The sequence below is a fragment of the Solanum dulcamara genome, chromosome 1, assembly GCF_947179165.1.
Source record: "Solanum dulcamara chromosome 1, daSolDulc1.2, whole genome shotgun sequence".
NCBI lineage: Eukaryota > Viridiplantae > Streptophyta > Magnoliopsida > Solanales > Solanaceae > Solanum > Solanum dulcamara.
Window position 1 is genome coordinate 28,481,652 of NC_077237.1, and position 19,972 is coordinate 28,501,623.

Here is a 19,972-nt window from a genome sequence, read left to right on the forward strand (position 1 = left end):
AAATTATCTTGAATCTATGGATAAATTTTATTTTTAAAAATATAAAATATATAAATAGATACAAAATTTTAGTTTCATAATTAAAAGAAAGAAAAATGAAAAGAAAGAAAGAAAAAGAAAAAGGACAAATAGAAAGAAAGAAAGAAAGAAATAGAAAGAAAGAAAAAGAATGAAAGTAAAAGACCAACGTAAGAAAAAAAAAAGACAAAAACTCTAGAAAAGGACAAAAAAGAAATATAACTTTTTAGTTTCATTTAATTATTAAAATACAAGTTTTTTTTTTGTTAGATTTTGAAGATAATTTTATTCAAAAAAAATTTATTAAATGAATAAAGGCTATTTTTATAAAACTCTTCTTAAGAGACAAAATATCAAGAGCAATCCAAGGCTATTTGTGAACTTAAACACACAGTCACACGCTCCCCCCTCCAAAATTGGAAACAAAATAGAATCACCACCTTACCCACTCACTGTACACACAATACACCATCACACACTCACAAGTCACACCTGGAGAAGTGTAAAAATAAAAAAAATAAAAAAACCAAACAATGACACCACTCGCACAAATCACGTCCTGCGCTACACACACAAAGACCCCAACAACTGCACACACTCACGTTTTTTCCTTAAATAAACACACATTCTATCATATACCCATAGACTCACCAGCACACAAAACAAAAGAAAAAAAAAAGACGAACGCAGAAGACAAGGACAAAAAACACATATATGCAACGAGAAAGAATAGAGAGACATACCTTCACAAAGAAAAGGAAAAAAAAACGCAATACATAGAACACTAGATAAAATATAAACACAGAAAAAAAAAAGACGAAGAAATCAGCCGCAACTTTTCCAAGAGAAGACTTTCTCTTGGACTGCCCTTCCTCCTCAAATACGAGCTCACAAACTAAAATCATTATTTCTCACGTAAAATCCATCATGGAAGATCCATTATAATCATCACATTTGCAACACCTTTTGGAGTTCGATAAAGTCGGTCAGTATATTTGGTCAGCGGTTGTTGATCTGAGGCATCTCCGATCCTTGCCATTTTCACTTTTCAATTTAAGGTCTATTTCTATCTTTTCTATTCAATTTTTATCCCATTACAATTTGTTTAATCATTGGATGAATTGATTTCTTATAGTTGTTGCTTGTTCTTAGTATGGCTAAAGCTGAATTTACTATTTTAGTGCGTTGTTTGGTTGAAATTGGTTTGTGTGATGAAACCTTCTTGTTGATTAATCCTTATGGTTGAAGATTATATATGGGACGTTGAAATATGAGTAATTCTTAGGTGATTTTTATAGCATACAATGGTAAAGAAAAGGATAGTAAGAGTTCTGGTCAACTGGGTTTAAAACAAAAACAAGCTCTAGCTGAACACGTTTCATTGTCAATTACTTGTCAATTGAATTATTGGAGTCATGATTTACATTATTAAGAAAGAGGGAAAAGGGGCAATCTAAATGTTTCAGATTAGTAAAATAAATGCTTCAAATAATAAAATAGTAACTGTTGGCTTAACTAAGATGAGCAGGCTCAAATTTAGGGTGTGGTACACAAGACGAAGTCACGTTTACGCGTCTTGACTAGTGTACGTCGAAACTGAGATCGCAACTTTGTGTCTTAGTTAAGACTAATGAAACTTGAACAGTTTGAGCGAATCATAGGCATTATTAATTATTATAATTTGTCCAAGATTAATAAAGTCAAATATAAGTTAATAAAAGTGATCGTGCTAGAACCATGGAACTCAAAGGTGCCTCATTCTTTTTCCCGTGTCAATAAAATTTCTTACCCAATCTTTTATTTTTGCAGAGCAATATAAAGAGTCACTTCCTTTTGATTAGGATTTCTAAAAGGTGATTTGGAACACCATAACTTAATTTCAAGTTGCGGCTTTGTTCTCTGTAAATAAAATAATCCATTCTCAATAATGTCAATTCAATCGGAAAAATCCGACGAAAAAGTGGTGTGACTATTTGTTTCTTCCATTTTCTTGTTATCAAATTTTGGTGATGCATATACATTCGTGAGTTGATCCTTTTTGTGCACATGGAGTGGTATGCATCTATGAAAATAGTGGACAGGGATGCAAGCTTTTTCATATATTAAGATTTAATTTTGTAATGGCATGAAAATTTATCGCAGCCTGCTCTTCGTCTTCATCATCTGAGTCTGAGTTCGCCATTAGTTCAAGTATGTCTAGGTCATCTGAATCTTCCATGGTAAGAAGAGATTGATATCTTATTTCGCCTTCGTCATCTGAATCCTCACTCGAAGTGTTTTCCGTTACTGCCAAAGTCATTTTTACTACATTATCTGTCTCTCTAGTGGTCATCTTTCTATTGGTAATGAAGGTTGATCCTTTTTGTCTCCTTTCTTTTGTCAAGATGGTTTCATCTGTATTACACTTCCTATTGGCAGATTTCTTTGATGAAATGATCTGGACTTCCGCACTTATGACACACTTGTTCACGATTAGCTTTATCAGGTGATCGTGAAGTGTTCTTACTTTGAAAGCTGTGGCCTTTCTTGATCACACATTGGAATTCCCGGGTCAGTAAGGCCATGTTTCGATCCTTCATATCAGTTTTTTCAGTAAACTTCAGAATAAGGTTTATCTCTTTTCTCGTCTCAGTTGTCTCTTACTCCTAATATTGCTTGAGCTCATGAGTTTTAGGTTTTCAATCAGTTCATTCATTGTGAGCATATCTAGCTCACGGGTTTCTAATATAGCCTTCATTTTGATTTCTCATGCCTCTGGTAGCACTCTGAGTAGTTTTTGAATAGATTTTCTTGTGGGTATAGTTTCACCATGGGAATTTATTTCATTTATAATTGAAGAAAATCAGATGTGCATATCTTGTATGGATTCTCCATCTTTCATCCAAAAGAGTTCATATTGTCTGTTCACCATCTTTATTTTTGATTTCTTAACTTGATTTGTTCCTTCATGGGTTGTCCGTAGTACATCCCAAATTTCTTGTCACCCATGCAAAAACTATTGTATTCGTGTGGTTCAATACCACACATAAGTATTGTTATTTCCTTAGAGTTTCTTTCAACATCCAACGTATCCTTTGCATTGTATTCAAGTATGCCTTTAGTAACTTGTGCCTTTCCATCATCATGTCTTCATTAGAATGACAGGTCCATTGAGCACAACATTCCACGGGTTGTGGTCTTCTCCGATCAAGTAATCTTGCATTCTCTTCTTCTACCACTCAATAGTATTTCCCATTAAAAAGTGATGGTCGGGTAATGGACTGTCCTTCTTGTGTAGTTGATGGTTCTTTCATTTAAGATCTTTTGAAGGTATTATTCTTATATTGAAAAGCCTGCTTTGATTACAATAGAAAATAATTCAGCACCTTTTAACCAAAGTAACAACCTTAATTTCTCTAAGGATTTTACTCACTCTGTAGAACATCCCAAATTTCTTTTTCACTCGTGCAATGAGGCATCTATGCTCCTTATCTTCACATGCCTTCAACCATCTTAGTCTCGCTTCCCTCATCTTGTGCACCATAGAGGGCACTCCCACATTTCCCTATATATCTTCATTCCTGATTTTGTTTCTCTTAATATGGCCACACATCCATCTAAGCATTTTCATTTCTGCCTACTTTCATCTTTTGAACGTGAGAACGTTATCAAAATTCAAAAAAGAAAAAAAAAAGAGAATTTTAAGCAAATACTTTTACAACTGAAAGGTTTCTATATCAATTAAACATTTCCACAGTAGATATGACAAAATATCTTCTGTCTTTCCCAATTTACTCTGGTATGATTATGCTGTTTCATTTCTTAAATTTTTTCTTTAGGGAGGATTAGCTCAATATCTCCTAGTTAAGAAGGTAACTCGGATCTTTGAGAGCTGTTGTAAGAAATGATAGACACCAATTTCTGCTATTAAATAGAAAGTTGCCTCGTTGAAGCGAGATTATTCATCCATACATCATTCCATATGTAAAATTTACATAGGAAGTTGGTAATTTAAACATCCAAACTTTCTACATAAATACGTTGTTATTTAAGATACTCCAAACTTGATTCTCACAAGCAGCAACTTATGCTACCCACTCAATCACACCAATGGTTGGAGAGTGCTCACCTCAAAGTCAGTTAATTAAGCTCTTCAGTTTGTTCTGTTTACAACATCCGTTCTCTGAAAATTTGAACCTTTTTAGTAGACTTGATTTGTTGTTAGGTGAGAAAAAGATTGTCTTTCAACCTTCAGCAAAGAGGTGATAGAAACAAATTTGGGTTTAATAGAATCTTCAACTCTTACCTTTTGACTAAGTATTCTCTAAATTATCCTAGTAACTCTCTTGCCCATCAACATCACTTCATACAACACGCTGTTGTTGCCATTAGACAAGTCTCTGAAAAGTATGAATCAGCTGGTCGATGCATAGGATATTGTAGGTCATTTGATCCCCTTAAATATCTAACTCTCTAGTTTGGTCTTCTTGGAAATTTCTAGAATACAATCAAGTTGGGTGCAAAATTAGCATAATCAAAACAAAAGTTGGGTGGAAAATTAGTTTGCTTTTAGATATTATGTCCCTTTACGAGCTACATGGTATCCACTTATAGAAGCTTGAAATTACAAATCCAGGTACATCTAAACATTAAATTCTATGATTACACAGTTTTCCATAGGGGTAAGGTCTGCGTATACCCCACCTTCACCCTCCCCAGACCCCACTTGTGGGGGCACACTGCACTGGGTATGTTGTTATTGTTGATTACACAGTTTTCCGTCTTTACTAAATCATGCCCAGTCCATTTAGAAACCCCCAAAAGGAGAGAACCAAGTTGTTACAGATTAAAGAGCAGTGAGACCAGTATGAAGGACTTTATTTATTTTACCAATGTAGAAAGACTTCCTTTTACCTATATTCCACTTGCGACTTATCGTCTCATATAATGAAGATAGCTGATGGTTAGTAAGTAAAGGACTAAAAGTCAGGCGTTAGGTCCAATCCTTGCTTTCTGTTGCATTCTTCCTTGACATAGTTTTGTAACTTTTGATATTTTAATCTTCTGAAGAAATGCAGTTATTAAAGAAAAATGAAATCCTAATCTGAAGAGGGTGAACTCTTTTTGGAATGGCACTTGTGGATCGCCTAATTGACACAGATTTTGTTTTGTAAAAATTTATGTGGATCATTTTGTCAATGATGGTTGAACGTTACTTGTATAGATACATACACTAACTCAGAGTGCAGTACAATGAGGAAGATTTGCAAGATATATTGGGCGCTAGTAAGTGGTGTGATGGATATGGATGAGTTAATATCATTATTCTCCCTCTTTTGTCCTGCTATGCATGTTCTCACCTCAGTTTTCTGTTGGAGTGTCTATTCTACAGTAGTCAATCCATCAGGTTACTGGAATTTAAAAGTAATTTTGGCTGATAGGTTGTCATCAAGCAACCAATTGGTACAATTAAATATCCTGGAGTTGCTAAGGGTTGTATGTTGCTTCTCCTTCAGGTTTTCAAATTTATTTATTTTAGGCGAACATTTCCTTGATCATCTTTTTATAAAAGTTGTTATCATTCATGTGGTGCTTCAGAGGACACTAGTGTTGGCTTAATCGTTTTTTCAAGGTAAGCCAGCTCTGAGCAATGTTCGCGTTCTTGAAAGGGATTTGGAGAATAACTGCACATTGGTTCAGGTATTACAAGTCAAGACATAAGAAATTTAATATTATAACCACCTTCCTTAACCTTCCCTACCCTTGAGCAGGAGAAGGAACCTTATTATTTTCTTTCCTTAATAACAGGTTGAAATTCAATATGGAAGACCACATCAAATCTGCATCCACCTCTCTTTCATTGGATTTCCATTAATTGGTAAATCTGAAATTTTGAAATCTATCCTCCCCCATCATAAAAGAATAAATACAAGCATACAAGTGGAAATATCAGTTTGTATCTTCTAAAAGAAACAAGCACAAAAGAAAAAAGAAACACAAAGTTCACCAACTTCAGCCATGTATTGACTAGTACTTCGACATTGGATGGTGCATTTCAAACATTGTTGTTCTTAGTTCTATGAAAGCATATTAGTAAGCATCTACTTAAGTGTAGGAGTAAAGGAGCAAAGGTGATGGAAGAACTTGTGTATTCATTGGAGAATGAGTCCTGAACTAAGCCTGTGGACTATGCGTCTGTTTGTTACAGAAATGTCAATGACCTCTTTGATGAAGTTGATTTGAGGCCCTCTACAACTTAAATATGTTATTGGAACTATGGGGCATTGGAATGTGTTTCCTCCTCTAGGTTATAGCCAAGAAAAAATGATTTACTTATCTAAATGCAGGTTTGGATACTTGTTCCGTTGACAAACACTTGCAAGCTTAAAAAGGAGCAGTTAGTACTTCCTTACTGTATCATTCATTATGTAACTTCTCATCAAACATCTACTGTTCGGATTATATTACGAGTATGCTCCCCTGTACAATGTGGTCAGTCCAAGGCTAAGAATTGTTATCCCTGACTTAATTGTAACTGTGTGCTAGCTAAACTTCTAGGCAACTGTCCTACTGCCTTCATAGACCCTACGGGTCTGTTGAAAGAGATTGTTTCTAAAAAATGTAATTTGTATACCTTATCAAACTAACCAACCACAATTGAGTAATCTGTGTATAATTAGGAGTGCTCTTGTAACATAATTGTTGCGTGCTACGACAGCTTTTCTTCTCATGTAGTATTACAAACTTGTATTGCCCAGCAGCTCTTCTTTATGTATCTGGCGGGCAAACAAAGTGCTTGAAATTTGACTTTTATTTGTCGGTATTCATTTTAATTAGTTAGTCCTAGTAGTAAACACTAACTGAATCTATCTAGATTACCCTTCTTCCACATCTTTGGTTATCCTGTTTAAGCGAAAAAGTACTTATTGACAGTGAGCTTTTTCATGACAGTTATAGACAACAAGTTCACAGATTTCTCTAATAGTTTATACATTATGCCTATTTTGGATCAAATAAAGCTTTATCCTTCATGTTAACTGCGAAGATATTCACATTACTTAAAATTGAAACAGAAAGTAGCCGAATGTTTATTCTATCTAATCACTTTATATAAGAACAATAGCTTTGTCTGCTGCTAATATCATGATCTGATTTTAGTTGGCTTTACTTTCTTATTAGTGGCTATCAAAGACCTGAGAATCCTGCTCCTGGAGACTCTGGATATAACCTGCATGCACATCAAATAGTTATTATTCACCCAATCACAAATAAGGTTAGTTGTTTTTCTTAATATTTTGTTTTAGAAACCAGTAATTTTGATCAAACAAAAAACAGTAATTTCAATGCATATTTACACCCCCAGCAATTCTATTATTAGTCATTTGCTGTTCTACATTGCTGAATCAGAGGAGTATTTAACTGAAATGACAGGTAGCAGCACTGACAGTGTGATGTTTAAGGCTGGATGGGTCTCAACTCCACAAACCTTAAGCATGTACTCATCAATTTCCTATGGTCTAACTATGGAACTAGATTGATTGAATGTTCCCAAGCTTTCGATGCTTCAGATCTGGTCAGTTTTGGCTAATATACAAAGAGGATCATGTTTGAAAATTGAATTGTTTTCTTGAACATTTAAACAAGGCTACCTTTCTAGATATCTCGATTCAAAGTAAACTTGTTGACAGTACTTCATATTGCGGCTTATCAAAATTACAGCACCTCTCCCTGCTATCCTTCAAACACGAGAAGAACGCAAAGTGAACTAGCCAAACTCCAGCTAGAAGTTGTGCCCTTAGGTAGGTAGTGAAGCTTATACTACTTCCTTGACGGCTGATTTCCGATGGAAGTACAAGCATTATTTAATGACTCAACCTATGGTACATTATCTCCTAACTTATAACCTGTGCGTTTTCTTTTTCTTGGTCAAAAGATTTTAGAAAAAAGAATTTATTTCTAAACAAGAACAGAATAAACTTTAAGTTGGGATCTTTACAGCGTATCCTGGGGCACATATTTAAGGGTGGTCTATGAGAAACGATTACGACTATCACAAGCGCAAAAATGAGTCACTAATAGCTTGTTGTTGTGGGACCTGGCTTGGAAAAATAGGCCATCTTATTTTTCTTAGAAAAATAAGCTTTGTTCAGTTGTTGAAGAGGCCAGCTGTCAATAACCAATATCTAACTAAATGCATGACATTGGAAGTTAATAGGGCCCACCACAATAAGCTTATCAATCACGCCCTTGTAAGCTATTGTATTTAGAAATATGACCACACCAAACGAGCCCTTCTGCTTCAGAACAAAATTAACAGCCACTTGTCAATTATATGAAAAATCAAAAGAAACTAGCCAAAAAAAACAGAGGGCAGGAAAGATGAAAGGGGAGAAAATTGGAAGAACAAAAATGCGAAATGGTAACTTCTTCCACCTACCAAACTCTTGATAATTTATTGCTGTATTTCCATCAAATACAACAAATACAAAGCTACTGGCAAATATTACAGACCTAGAATTCTGTAACCAAAAAGACGGCAACAACTGTAACCGTCTACTGCCCTATGGTTTCCTGGATTAAACTTACAAAAACTATTGTACATTGTGGCAAAAAGAGACTTGCCACGGAGACCACACACTCTGGCCTCCCTTGCAATCAACTACCTGCTTACATCCCCTTTACTTCTCCAAGAATCATCCTCTCTGATGATACTTGCCGCCTGCCCACTAAATTGTTCAGATTTGGCATAATGCATTTTGATGGCAGCCACCGGATCTGAGACAGCAGTACACTGCAGAATCCCTCCTCTTCCAACAACCACCCCCCTTGCTTGTTGCTGCATAACATCAAACCCATTTCTTCTTTGCATCTCAGAGAACACCGCATCTTGCCTCTGTTTCATCTCTATAGTAAAAGGCTGCACATCTCGATTTCTGTACACTTGATAATCTGCTGCTGCTACTCCATTGTTGCTACTTGAATCTCTTCCTGCAAACACAGGAGGACTGTTCAAATTCCGCTCAGTGGTCTTCACAACACCATGCAAAGTAGGCTGCTCCATTTTGGTGGAAGATATTGCATAATTACCAAATGCCGCAGGATATTTAGCCAGCAGGATAGCAGAATCAGGCAACGAAGAAAACCCTGTCTGTATTCTATTCCCATCCCAAAAACCAAAACTCCTCACTGGATGATTCTCAGAACCCAGGAAGTTATTTCGCTCGAATTTGGCAGTGGCTGAATTGCCTTCTAAACTATGACTTGCAGTAAAGGAATCGCTACTGACATTCAACTGTTGATTGCTACCATCACACCGCTGTGCACTGGAACTGGGATTTGCCTTAGGGCATGGTTTACTGAGAATCTGTCCGAACAATTTCACATCACCATTCCTACAGGGTTTCTCCACATTTGATGAACCTCCTGTCTGCTCTCGGTTGGAAATCAGAAGATCAGAAACAGAACAACCACCACGAATTGTACCATTGCACTTCTGGAGAAAGCAACCAGTTGTAGAAAATGTATCAAATTGTAGATTCCTACCCACCTGGATTTCTTGCAATGCAGCTGAAGCTCTGCGGCCAGGATCTCCATTCTCCGTGAGAGCCGACTCCCCCAATAAATAGCTGCCAAGAATCTGGCAGGATTCAACCTGTGTTAACTGTGAAGTGCTAGGCAAGGGCTGCTCAGCTGACTGAGTAGCATTCTCACACTGCTTATCTCCAACATTCTCAAGTTCCAGTTCTGATAAAATTTCAGCATTAGAAGCTTCAGACATCTGTTTCCTCGGAACTGAAATATTGCTTTCCAAGCGATTCACATCTAGCTTACAATCAGAATCAGATTCTAAATGAGACATATTTCGGGATCCATTGAGAGGACACAATCCACCTCCCCTAGCAGCAGCAAGACGAGAATTATTCACAGATAACACCATATTGGACTTTCTATCTTCCAAAGAGCAGTTTGACCTACTTACTTCAGCTATTTCTGCTTTTCTATCTTTCGAATCATGTTCAGGAGAAGAAACTACCCCCCTGACTTTTTCCCCTAAATTCTTGGCAGAAACTTCATTGGGAGACGGTATGTCAGGCAGGCCATTCTCCAAGGCATCTCCATCAATTTCAACACCTTCCCGAGAAACTGTAACCATATTCTCATCCCCTCGACCATTTCCAATACAAACACCAATCTGAATCTCACAGTCCCTGTTAAATTCCACCTCTTGCTTATCTACATGACAGTTTACCTGAACTGAATTCTTAGACATAAGTTCAGTATCTACGGAATCCAGTTCTCCAGCCCCATCTTTGTCATCAGAACTGGTTAAATCAGGCTTTAAAATCCCCGCCTTCATACATAAATCAGATACATCTTCCAACATCGAACTTGATTTTTCATTACACAACAGCTTAGTCTCCATGACACAAGCATCAGGATCACTTCCACCATTAACATCCTGCCTCTCCAAATTGCCAGATCCAGGAAGAATCTTATCTAGTCCAAGACACTTCCTAGCCTTGCTAAAGAAGATCTTGCACTGATCACGGGATCTCGTTCCAACACATCTTGAGACCATAACAAAATCTTTTCCATAAGCGGACACAGCTTGGATGAAGGTTGATTTCTCTTCATCTGTCCAATCAGTAGGATCCATCTCCCCACAGCTCTCATCTGAACAGGTTTCATCATCACCACTCTGGATAACCTCTGGAGTCCGGGGCAATCTGGTCGAGGAACCCACTTTCTGGTGCTTCGCTTCCTGGTTCCCTTCACCAGGATCAACTGAACTTGTAATGCAAGAACTCATAGCTTCTGATGATAAGGATCCACAGATACCAGCCAAAACATCAGCAGCCACTGTTTCTCGTTCACTATGACATACATCAAGACTGTTTGACCTCTCCAACTCATTGAGTCTGGACGTCTTGTACTCATTGACCATTCGAACAGTGTACTTTGACGTACCCTTTGGCTGAATTTCAATACTATCCTCCTCATTAGCTGCAATTGCTGATGCAGCACCTAAGATATCGAGAGAAACAGAATTCGCTTCACGGTTCCATCTTTTCCCAGAAGAAGCAACAAGGTAGGTATTTGCAGAACAAACTTTTGCTTGTTTAGAATAATCTGGTTTCCTCCTTGTTCTATCAAAACAATCTGATTTGTGATTCTTGTAATAGAACTCTATGCAATCAGCAGTTGTTTTGTGATCAAGAAAAGAAGCTATCATCTTGAAGTCTTTCCCAAAGGTAGCAAGCTTGTCAATAAAGATTTCTCTCTCCTTAGATGTCCATGGATTGATCAGACCCCTTTCTTCCTCGACAGCACAGGGATCTTCCACCAGACTATTCTTTGAAATGAACCTTGACATCATCCTCTCCTTCTGATCTAAAATTAAAGCAGGCATCCTTAATGTGTTCCTGTAGACCTTTGCCCCAAGTTCTGAGAGTAGCCTGCTTGCAAAGTTCAATATTTCTGATGAGGGTACCAGACTTAAGCTTCCAACTGCATTGGCAAAGAACATTTTTTCAAATCAGTATTGCAAAGATGACAATATGAAGACAAATGAAGACACTAGGGCATGCTAAAGCCAAAGAAGAAAACAGGTCCACACATATATATAGACTCAAGATGCAGATATCAAGGAAGTAGCAATTATTCTAAATGAAGGGTATCTGAGCCGGTGCATATGGGATCTCCCACATTGTGTTATATTTGGGATATAAAACTGGGTTCTTCAGGTTGTTACCTCTATGCATGTTGTCACTTCTATGCCCCAACCAGTCAGCCAACCCCAATCATCCCCTTGGGACCAATATTAAAGCGCTAGTTTAATAAGAAACAAACAACTTACAAATAATCACAAACACATATAACCATCTTACATTCCTTTTACTTAAACACTACTGACCTTCCTAACACATAAAACAAAAATAATAAGAAAGGGGGACTGCAGATAGAATATTATACAAGTGGGACATATGAAGAACTTCCAGTACTTTTCACTTTTATTCTGTATGTTTTCTGCCTATGATGATGAATTTAAATGGGTGGGATTTCACTGGGTATGTTGTTGTTGTTGATTTTAAATGGAGAATATGGTCCATGGCGGATTCATTAGCCAACCAACTAGTTAGGATGAAGACAGTTATTGTAATAGAACTCAATAAACCAACTGAAAATCAAATGACTGAACTATAATAAAAAAACAAGTTTTCAGAAAAGAAAAAGGGGGGAATCCAAAGGCTGAACTTCCCTCTCAGTAAAGAGGGCTTACAGCAAAAGTTAAGCTACAATAGTTTTTAATTAAAGCTACACTAGATGAACCAAAGTATCCCTTACGTAATTCTGAAGTTTTAAGAACGTCAGAACAGCAAGAATTGAATTTGATGCACCTAAAAACTTCAAATTGAATCATATTTCTTGCTACAATGCTGGTACACTCAGTTCAGACTAGTTTAGATCTGCATCCAGTGACTCTGTAACATGCTGAAATTATTGTCAGATGAAAATTGACTAAGTTTCTGCAAGCCTAATAGTAAATCACATATACAAGTAAATCATCATGGAAACAATATTTCATTAGGATGACATTCCCAGTTCGTCCCTCCAGATTTTTCTCCCTAACCATCCCCAAGAAGATTGAAGCCCTAAGGATTAAACAAGATCATTGACTTATGAATAAAACCAGTAAACAACACTAGGTACAAGAACCTATTACACATCTTTTTGGGGAAATCAGACCTCCAAACTGTAAAGAGACAAGAAAGCATGTAAAAACACATTTTCCAATTGAACAAATAAAATACCTTCAAAATCAAACATCAAAATTGTATTAATTGTAAATCAGAAATTCTGTACAAAATTTCAACAACTGGCACATGCACAGAATACGGGAGACCGAAAATTGAAGCAGAAACTCAATCTAGATTTTCAGAATAGAGTTCCAACCATGAGGACCAATGCAATGACATTGACAAAAAAAGGACCAGAGCACGAAAGTCTCTCCCTTTACACCCACCCTTGGTTAGTATGAGCTATAACTATGTATGACTACTCCCCAGGCTATGAACAACAAATTGAGTTCACTTTGTTCCAAATCATCCAGACCAGATATACAACTTAACTTTGATTCACCTAACTACTCCTTAACTTTGGATCACAATGTTGAATAATGTACCCAAACCTTAAACAAAAGCAGCAAAAACACAAAATTCGACTCAATGGATAGTGATACCAACTTGAGTTAAGTAGAGAATAAGGGTACAGCTAAGGACGAAAATATCCAGATATTGAAACTTCTTCCACTTTGGTATTTCAGAATTTAAATCTATAAAACGGTAATGCTTCCACCTAAAAATACACACTCATAACATAGAAACTAAGCTAATTGTGGGCTATATTAAGAGCTGGAAAAGGAGAACAAGGGTAATGGTACATAAAAGATAAAGGAAATAACTTACCAGTAGTAAAAAATCGTGAACGAACTGTAGAACGGTGTTTTTGATGTCCTGTCTGCACAGGGCGCAGGCTGAAGTCAAACTTTTTCTGAGACTTTGCACGAAACCTCCTAACGGAAAGCATGCGAATATCTTCCTTCCAAAGATGTTGATGTACCCTATACTTTAAGGCAATTATCTTTTCTTTGAACTGTTGAAACTGCTTCCTCTTAACAAACCTTTCCTTCACCGCAGGATCAATTTGTAAGGAAGATCCTCTGACGGCTCTTGAAAAATCAAAACTGCATTTGCTGGCAGGCAGTAGGTTCTTAAATACTTCAAATGCTCTCTGTGCAGAATCTTTGTTGGAAGCTAATATCAAATTATATAAAGCATCTTCTCCACAATTCAAACTGTCATTAGAAACGGAGTGAGAATAGCTGGCAGTTGGCTGGGAGCTCTCCCAGCAAGCAAGTGTGTCCCTTGCTTTTTCCTCATTGAAATTGCATAGCTTTACATCTAAACTTCTAGACTTAGCCTTCTCTTCAGTGAAACTGCACATGTTGACATTCAATCTTCTGGACTTACTGTCATCTGAAATCAGCATTCCATCATGTTTCATGGCATCAACAGGTTCCACATTTTTCTCTGAGGGCAATTCAACAAACTTTGAAGTTGCACTACCAGGGCTATCAATGTCCTCTACTTTCACCTCAATCTGCTCATTACCATGTATAATAACCTCTTCCTCTCCAATCAAATCGTCTGGTATATCAACTAGCAAAGGAACAGGTTTAGAAGCTATATTAGAAGTAGTGCCTTGATCTTCATGAGAATTTGCGTAGCAATCTTTTGGTGGAAAACAGGGAGCAGATGGAACAAGCTGGATATTTTCAGGTCCAGAGATCAATGTCTTCAGTTCATTCTCAAGTGAATCAATCTCAACTTCAGTTTTTTCCAGGGCCTTAGTAATATCACTCTTCCACACTAACAACTTGTTAACTGCAGTTGATCTCATAAAACCAGAGTCCACAAAACTTGGGTCCTCTGATTGTAGCAATTCATTGATTGAAGAGTTCAAATTGGAAATTTGAGCAAGATCCCAATTCTCTAAGTTAAAACCAGATCCCTCAGAGTAATACTGGGAGACAACACTGGGTGAGCCACATAAATTACCAACATCCTGATCAATATTTGTTGCCTTGACTAGTTGTTTATCCTCAAGACCTGTTATTATCATAGCATGGGCAAAAATTGTGAATTAGATACTAATCCTATGAGCCAAGCACAAACAAATTGTGAATGATTTTTTTTCTTTTATTGATCTCTTGTACCTAAGAGGCTTAAATTGACTCGATATCTGGGTGTTCAACTGCAAACCCATAATTTCAGATCAACCCACTTAAAAGAAAAGACAGGGCAGCGAGAAATATAAACCAAGGCTGACTATGGACAAGATGAACAACATATGAATTTTCTTTACTCAATACTGTCAATGGAAGGACATCCCCAGCATTCTGCTACAAAACCACACTACAAATAAGAAACATAGTCATGTGTTGGTCCTTTGGCAAACCACAACGGGAGCAATAAGAGCGCTCTCTCTTTTTTGAACAATTGAAGCACTATGAAAGCTCCACAATGAGAGTATAAAAACTTTCAAGGCATGGATATGCAGCAGCAAAAGATGCAAAAATATATGTTCACACACCAAAAAAAATGTTATATAAGTTAGTGAGCCACTTCATGTATTTGATCAGCAAAGAAGCCAAAAAGAACAGAAAGAGCTTAAGAGTGACAATCACTAGATACTGGAATTTGTTGAATAGGAGCATATCAAGTAAAATAAATATACCATTTCAGTTACTGGCGAATTTTGTGAAACTTGTTATTTAATGTATCCTAAAGGTAAAGGTTGTGTTACATTTATGCCTCCAAGTTCGACAATTTTGAATCAAATCAAAAATCCATGATCTTCACCCAATAATTAAAATTTGAAAATATATTACGCTTACATTGAACTAAATAAGCATTTTCCATAAATAATTTTTTTTAGCATTCAAATTAATAGCATGTTTGGTCAAACTTCTAAAATCAGCTTATTTTGAAAAGTACTTTTGGTGAGAAGCAATTTGTGTTTTCCCAATAAATCTAAACAGCACCTTTGAACAACAATTAGTGTTTGGCCAAGCATTTTAAAAGTGCATCCAAGTGTATTTTTCTCAAAATCCTTTACTAAAAAGTCCTTATGGGGAAAAGCTAATTTTTTAGCTTCCGAAAAGCAGCTTATGCTACTCCCCAGAGCACTTATTTTCTCTCAAAAGCTTTGACCAAACACCTCACTTTTTTAAAATAAGCACTTTTGGCCTCCAAAAAACCTGGCCAAACAGGCTTTAAGTCGCCATTGATAGAACAGTGACATACAGACCAAAGAAAATGTCAACTACAGTTCCTGACAGTTCAGACTCTTTTAACACAAACAACTACTTAGATCCTATCTTTTGCAGCTTTCTTCTCTCCTTTTTCCTGGATAAGGCATATTTCCAGTGTTCTTTTCTCAGCCTCTTATTTGTTCATTTGGCATTCTTTTTATTCTTTGGCAATTTGCCACTCCATAAAAGATTGAGTTCTGCTCGGTCCACACACTGTGCACCTAATTCACAACATTAAAATAAGGAATTGCTTGAGAAAAATACCTGGCGAAGAACTACAAGCAACTGATGAAGGTGTGGCAGGAGAGGGACAATCCGGAAAAACAGTAACTCTTGGGCTTCTATCTAACAGGTTCAAGGGCTGAGAATGACCAGGTTCCACACTATCACCAGAGATAGAAGCTCCCACCTTAACAGCATTATCCTCAGGGCCTTCAACTTTCTTCTTCTCATACTTGGCCAGTCCTTCTCCCCAACCCAAACGCGGCTTCTTCCTGGAAGTTGTCTCTTCAGAAGGGGCAGCAGAAGTTACACAAACAGTTGCATCTTGAACAGCTTTTGAGTTTCCAAGCTGCAACTCAGGCTTTGTCTCATTAGAATCCACTCCCATGCTTTTCGAGCTACCAGAATGACTTAATGATCCCCTTGATGATAAGCTTCCAGACCGAGTCCATTTCAGTGGCCTCCATTCGACTGACCCTAGCGAGCTCTCCCTCTCAAATCTTTGCCCCGTGCTTGCTGTTCTGTTACCACTACCACTCTTATTGTGCTGCTCTCTAGGGTGAGATTGATCACATGTGTTAACATGCTCAGAATGAGGATGGGAAAGACTGTGAGGCACCACAACATCCAGTGACCTCTGATCATTTGTAGCATCATTTTGTCTTGCAGAACCACTGGCGGATGCAGCTTCCCAAGAGTGACCACCTCTCCAATCCCTCTGACCAGAGGACCTATTTTCCCTGCTATTCTTTCCATACTTCCCACCATCTCCACGAGACTGCCGACAGCTCTCATCTTCAACAATCTTTTCATTAGAACGAGAAGGCATAAAACCATGTCCGGGTTCTTCAGGATACATGTGCCAACTACCCTGCTTACCATGACCTTCAGCAGAAAAAAATTCAATCCCCAATAACATAAGGTGACCAAAAAAAAGCAGGGAAAAAATCAACAGGTACAAATAAAATAAAAAGGGAATTTAGAAGAAAAATGTATTTCGCATGAGCTTTAAACTTGTGACGAATCATAGACTGACAGATGAAACAAGAAAATCACAGATCTACATACATATAAGGAGAAAAATCAACCCCAAAGTGAGCTTTAGGCACCAGATCAGCCCTAGATACAACATATACCCTAGAAACCATATTTCCTCAAACCCAAGAACTGAATGACTATAGATCCAAAGATGAAGAAAGAAATAAAATTCTTATTTAGCAAAGTAGTACCTACAACCCAAAAACCATAAGACCCACGAATTTCTAGATCGAGCCATTTGCTACATAACGATAAATTGACCATTTGGAATATAGAAAAGGTGTAAAAATAAGCAAAACCCTAGATCAAGGGCAGCAGAAAAAAGGAGATTAAAACTCACCAGAACTGCCTCTGGAACGAAAATCAGGAAGCCAGCGAGAAGAAGTGTAGTGGTGGTGCGGTGTAGTCTCCCTCCACCGTGCGAGTTCCGACCGATCGTGCTTCCTCTCCTTGAAGAAGTCTTTCCGATCCCAAGGCAATGGCTCTGGCGGCATCAATTCTACCCTCTCTTTTTTTCCTAATTTGCATCACACGCGCAACCCCACAACCACCAAAATCAAACCAAACGATAAAAACAAATCAAAAAATCCTGGCTGAGGAAGGAAACAAGAATTAGACAAAGGTCCTAAAATCACCCAAAACTGCACCAAACCCCGCGGCACAACCAAAAAAACTAGGGTTAGGGTTTCCCGAAATAAAAAATCAATAAAAATTAGTATTGAACAGAACGTTTGTTTCTTCTTTCTTTTTTCCTGCTTTCTTCTTCTTCTTGTGGTGATTCTTCAATGGAGAATAAAGGAAGAGAGTGTTTTGTTGTTGATAAGGGACAAAAGAAGAATGAGGCAACCCAGAGAGAAAGTAAAAGAAGAGAGGGAAAGAAGAAAAGGATTTTTATTTTATTTTCTCTGTTTTATTTTTAATTTTTGACGAGATAAGAGAGAGAGAGCGCGGAACGTATGCGGATCTCAACCCACTTATTATGCCACAATTCATTCAACATTTGCATCCGATGAAATTTATTACCCTATTATTATTTTATTTTCACTCCTATTCCTACTCGAATTTAGAGCCTGTTTGGATTGGCTTTAAGTTGGTCAAAATTAACTTAAAGCCCCTTTTTAGCTTTTGGATGTGTTTGCCTAATGCTAAATTTAAGCCATAAAGTTCTTAAAGTCAGTCAAAAATGAAAAGTTAGAATTCCTAACTTTTTTTAAGTGGTTAAAGTCATTTTCTTTGACCATGGAAATTACTTTTATATCTCTTATATTTTAACTAAATTCCCAAACTACCCTTTTTATTCTTTTAATCCCTAAAATTCACATTATTTTCCTCATTTAAGCACTTTTATCCAAACACTCAACTGCTTATTTATAAAAATAACTTCCAGCACGTCAAAGTTCTAAAAGCACTTCATACATAAAAGTTACTTTTTTTAAGTCCATCCAAACGGGCTCTTACACCCTTTTTTATTTTTTTTATTTACTACGCGCAATTATTATTTTCATTTACTTATTCCTTTGTGTGTATGTTTTAAGTGATAAAAAAAAGTTTTAAAAAAAATCACGCAATCTTAAATATTGACAATTTAAAGATTAGTGTCTATGACACGAAGAATATGTTTGGAAAGTCACAATGTAATTGGATTTCGTGTAATTAGATGTAATTGAGAGTAATTGGGTGTAATTAAAGGGGATTAATTACGTTCTTCAATATCAAGGAAGGGTAAGAAATTAGTGTAATTACATCATGTAATTACATCAAGCCTTGAAAACAGCCTCTGGCAGAAATGCAAGATAAGGTTGCGTACAATAGACCCTTGTGGTCAGACCCTTCCCCGAACCCGGCGCATAGCGGGAGCTTTAGTGCACCGGGCTGTCCTTTGCCCTTTTTAAAAAAAATATAGAATTTTCTAAATATATATTTTTTATATTTCATTACATTCTCATTCTCAATCTTTACTTTTTCATTCCATGCAATTTTTCATATTATTTATTTATTTATTATTCTATTTCTTTTTTAAAATAATTTTGTTAGTATTCTAATTTTTAAATCATATTTATGTACATTATGTTAAAATTTGATATAAGAGCATCATGTTAAATTTTTTGTTTTGAATTTAGGATTTATGTCATATTTTTAATTTCATTTGTTTTAGTACTATTGACTTGATATTTCATATTGCAAAATATTTAGTTTTTAGTTAAACTTGATAGATTATTTTTTTGCCAAATGTTTTAATAATTTTATGACATTATATTTATAATATTAATATTTTTTTCAAACATACATTTCATAATGTTCATAAAAATCGTATACTTTAGTTTATTTGATTAAATTATTTAAAATATATTAACTTAAAAATATAAATAAATTGTTTTTTATAATATTACTTAAGAACATATGTTTATTAATTAATATTTAATTTAATATCATTTATAAAGATCCTTATTTGTTTAATATAAATTTTAAATTTAAAAAATTAACTTTTATTTTTAAAATTTAATGTAACTTGTAATTACACTTGTGCAACCAAACAAAACAATTGTAATTACACTGAAATTACACTGTGACAAACAAACAGATCATTGTAATTATTAGGCTAGTAATTACACCAATTCCAATTACCAGGTGGCTTTCCAAACAGACCATAAATTTAAGATCTTCAAGGTGTTAGTCACCACCACCTCCTCGTTTTACTTCACCATCACCACCTTCATCAGCTCATCTTTTACCTCACTTTGATCCAAAAATTAAACAATTATTAAAGTTGCTGCAACAACACCAACAGTTGTTTGAGTGTTGCGAGAACTACGTTGAATTACTTGTAACAATTTCAATAAT

At 36.3% G+C, this 19,972-nt stretch overlaps 1 protein-coding gene and 1 long non-coding RNA gene across 8 annotated transcripts; one reads left to right on the forward strand and one right to left on the reverse strand.

The window, feature by feature from the left end:
• Positions 1–540: 540 nt before the first annotated feature.
• Positions 541–7,692, forward strand: LOC129903434 (uncharacterized). 6 transcript variants are annotated; one of them, XR_008770272.1, is made up of 6 exons: positions 541–1,076; positions 2,437–2,627; positions 5,222–5,697; positions 5,806–5,875; positions 7,177–7,270; positions 7,429–7,692. It is a non-coding gene; the product is annotated as an uncharacterized LOC129903434 (long non-coding RNA). The 6 variants fall into 6 exon arrangements; XR_008770274.1 differs by having other exon boundaries at positions 543–1,076; positions 2,437–2,568; XR_008770277.1 differs by having other exon boundaries at positions 557–1,076; positions 2,437–2,568; positions 5,439–5,697.
• Positions 7,693–8,411: 719 nt separating this feature from the next.
• On the reverse strand, positions 8,412–18,039 carry LOC129903455 (uncharacterized). Of its 2 annotated transcripts, XM_055979024.1 has the most exons (5): positions 17,472–18,039; positions 16,136–16,978; positions 13,464–14,666; positions 9,085–11,505; positions 8,412–8,985 (listed from the first exon to the last, which is right to left on the reverse strand). In XM_055979024.1, the coding sequence occupies exons 1-5, from the start codon at positions 17,623–17,625 to the stop codon at positions 8,657–8,659; spliced, it is 4,950 nt and encodes a 1,649-aa protein (XP_055834999.1). In that variant the 5' UTR covers positions 17,626–18,039; the 3' UTR covers positions 8,412–8,656. The 2 variants fall into 2 exon arrangements, with proteins under 2 accessions (XP_055834999.1, XP_055834991.1); XM_055979016.1 differs by having other exon boundaries at positions 8,412–11,505; positions 17,472–18,037.
• Positions 18,040–19,972: the final 1,933 nt, after the last annotated feature.

Excerpts from the sequence above, each read along its gene's own strand:
- LOC129903455 (XM_055979016.1), bottom strand. The coding sequence starts at position 17,625 with ATGCCGCCAGAGCCATTGCCTTGGGATCGGAAAGACTTCTTCAAGGAG. Across the intron at positions 14,667-16,135 it reads TGCTTGTAGTTCTTCGCCAG|GTCTTGAGGATAAACAACTA; the intron begins GTATTTTTCTCA and ends TGATAATAACAG. Across the intron at positions 11,506-13,463 it reads TTCACGATTTTTTACTACTG|TTGGAAGCTTAAGTCTGGTA; the intron begins GTAAGTTATTTC and ends TTGCCAATGCAG.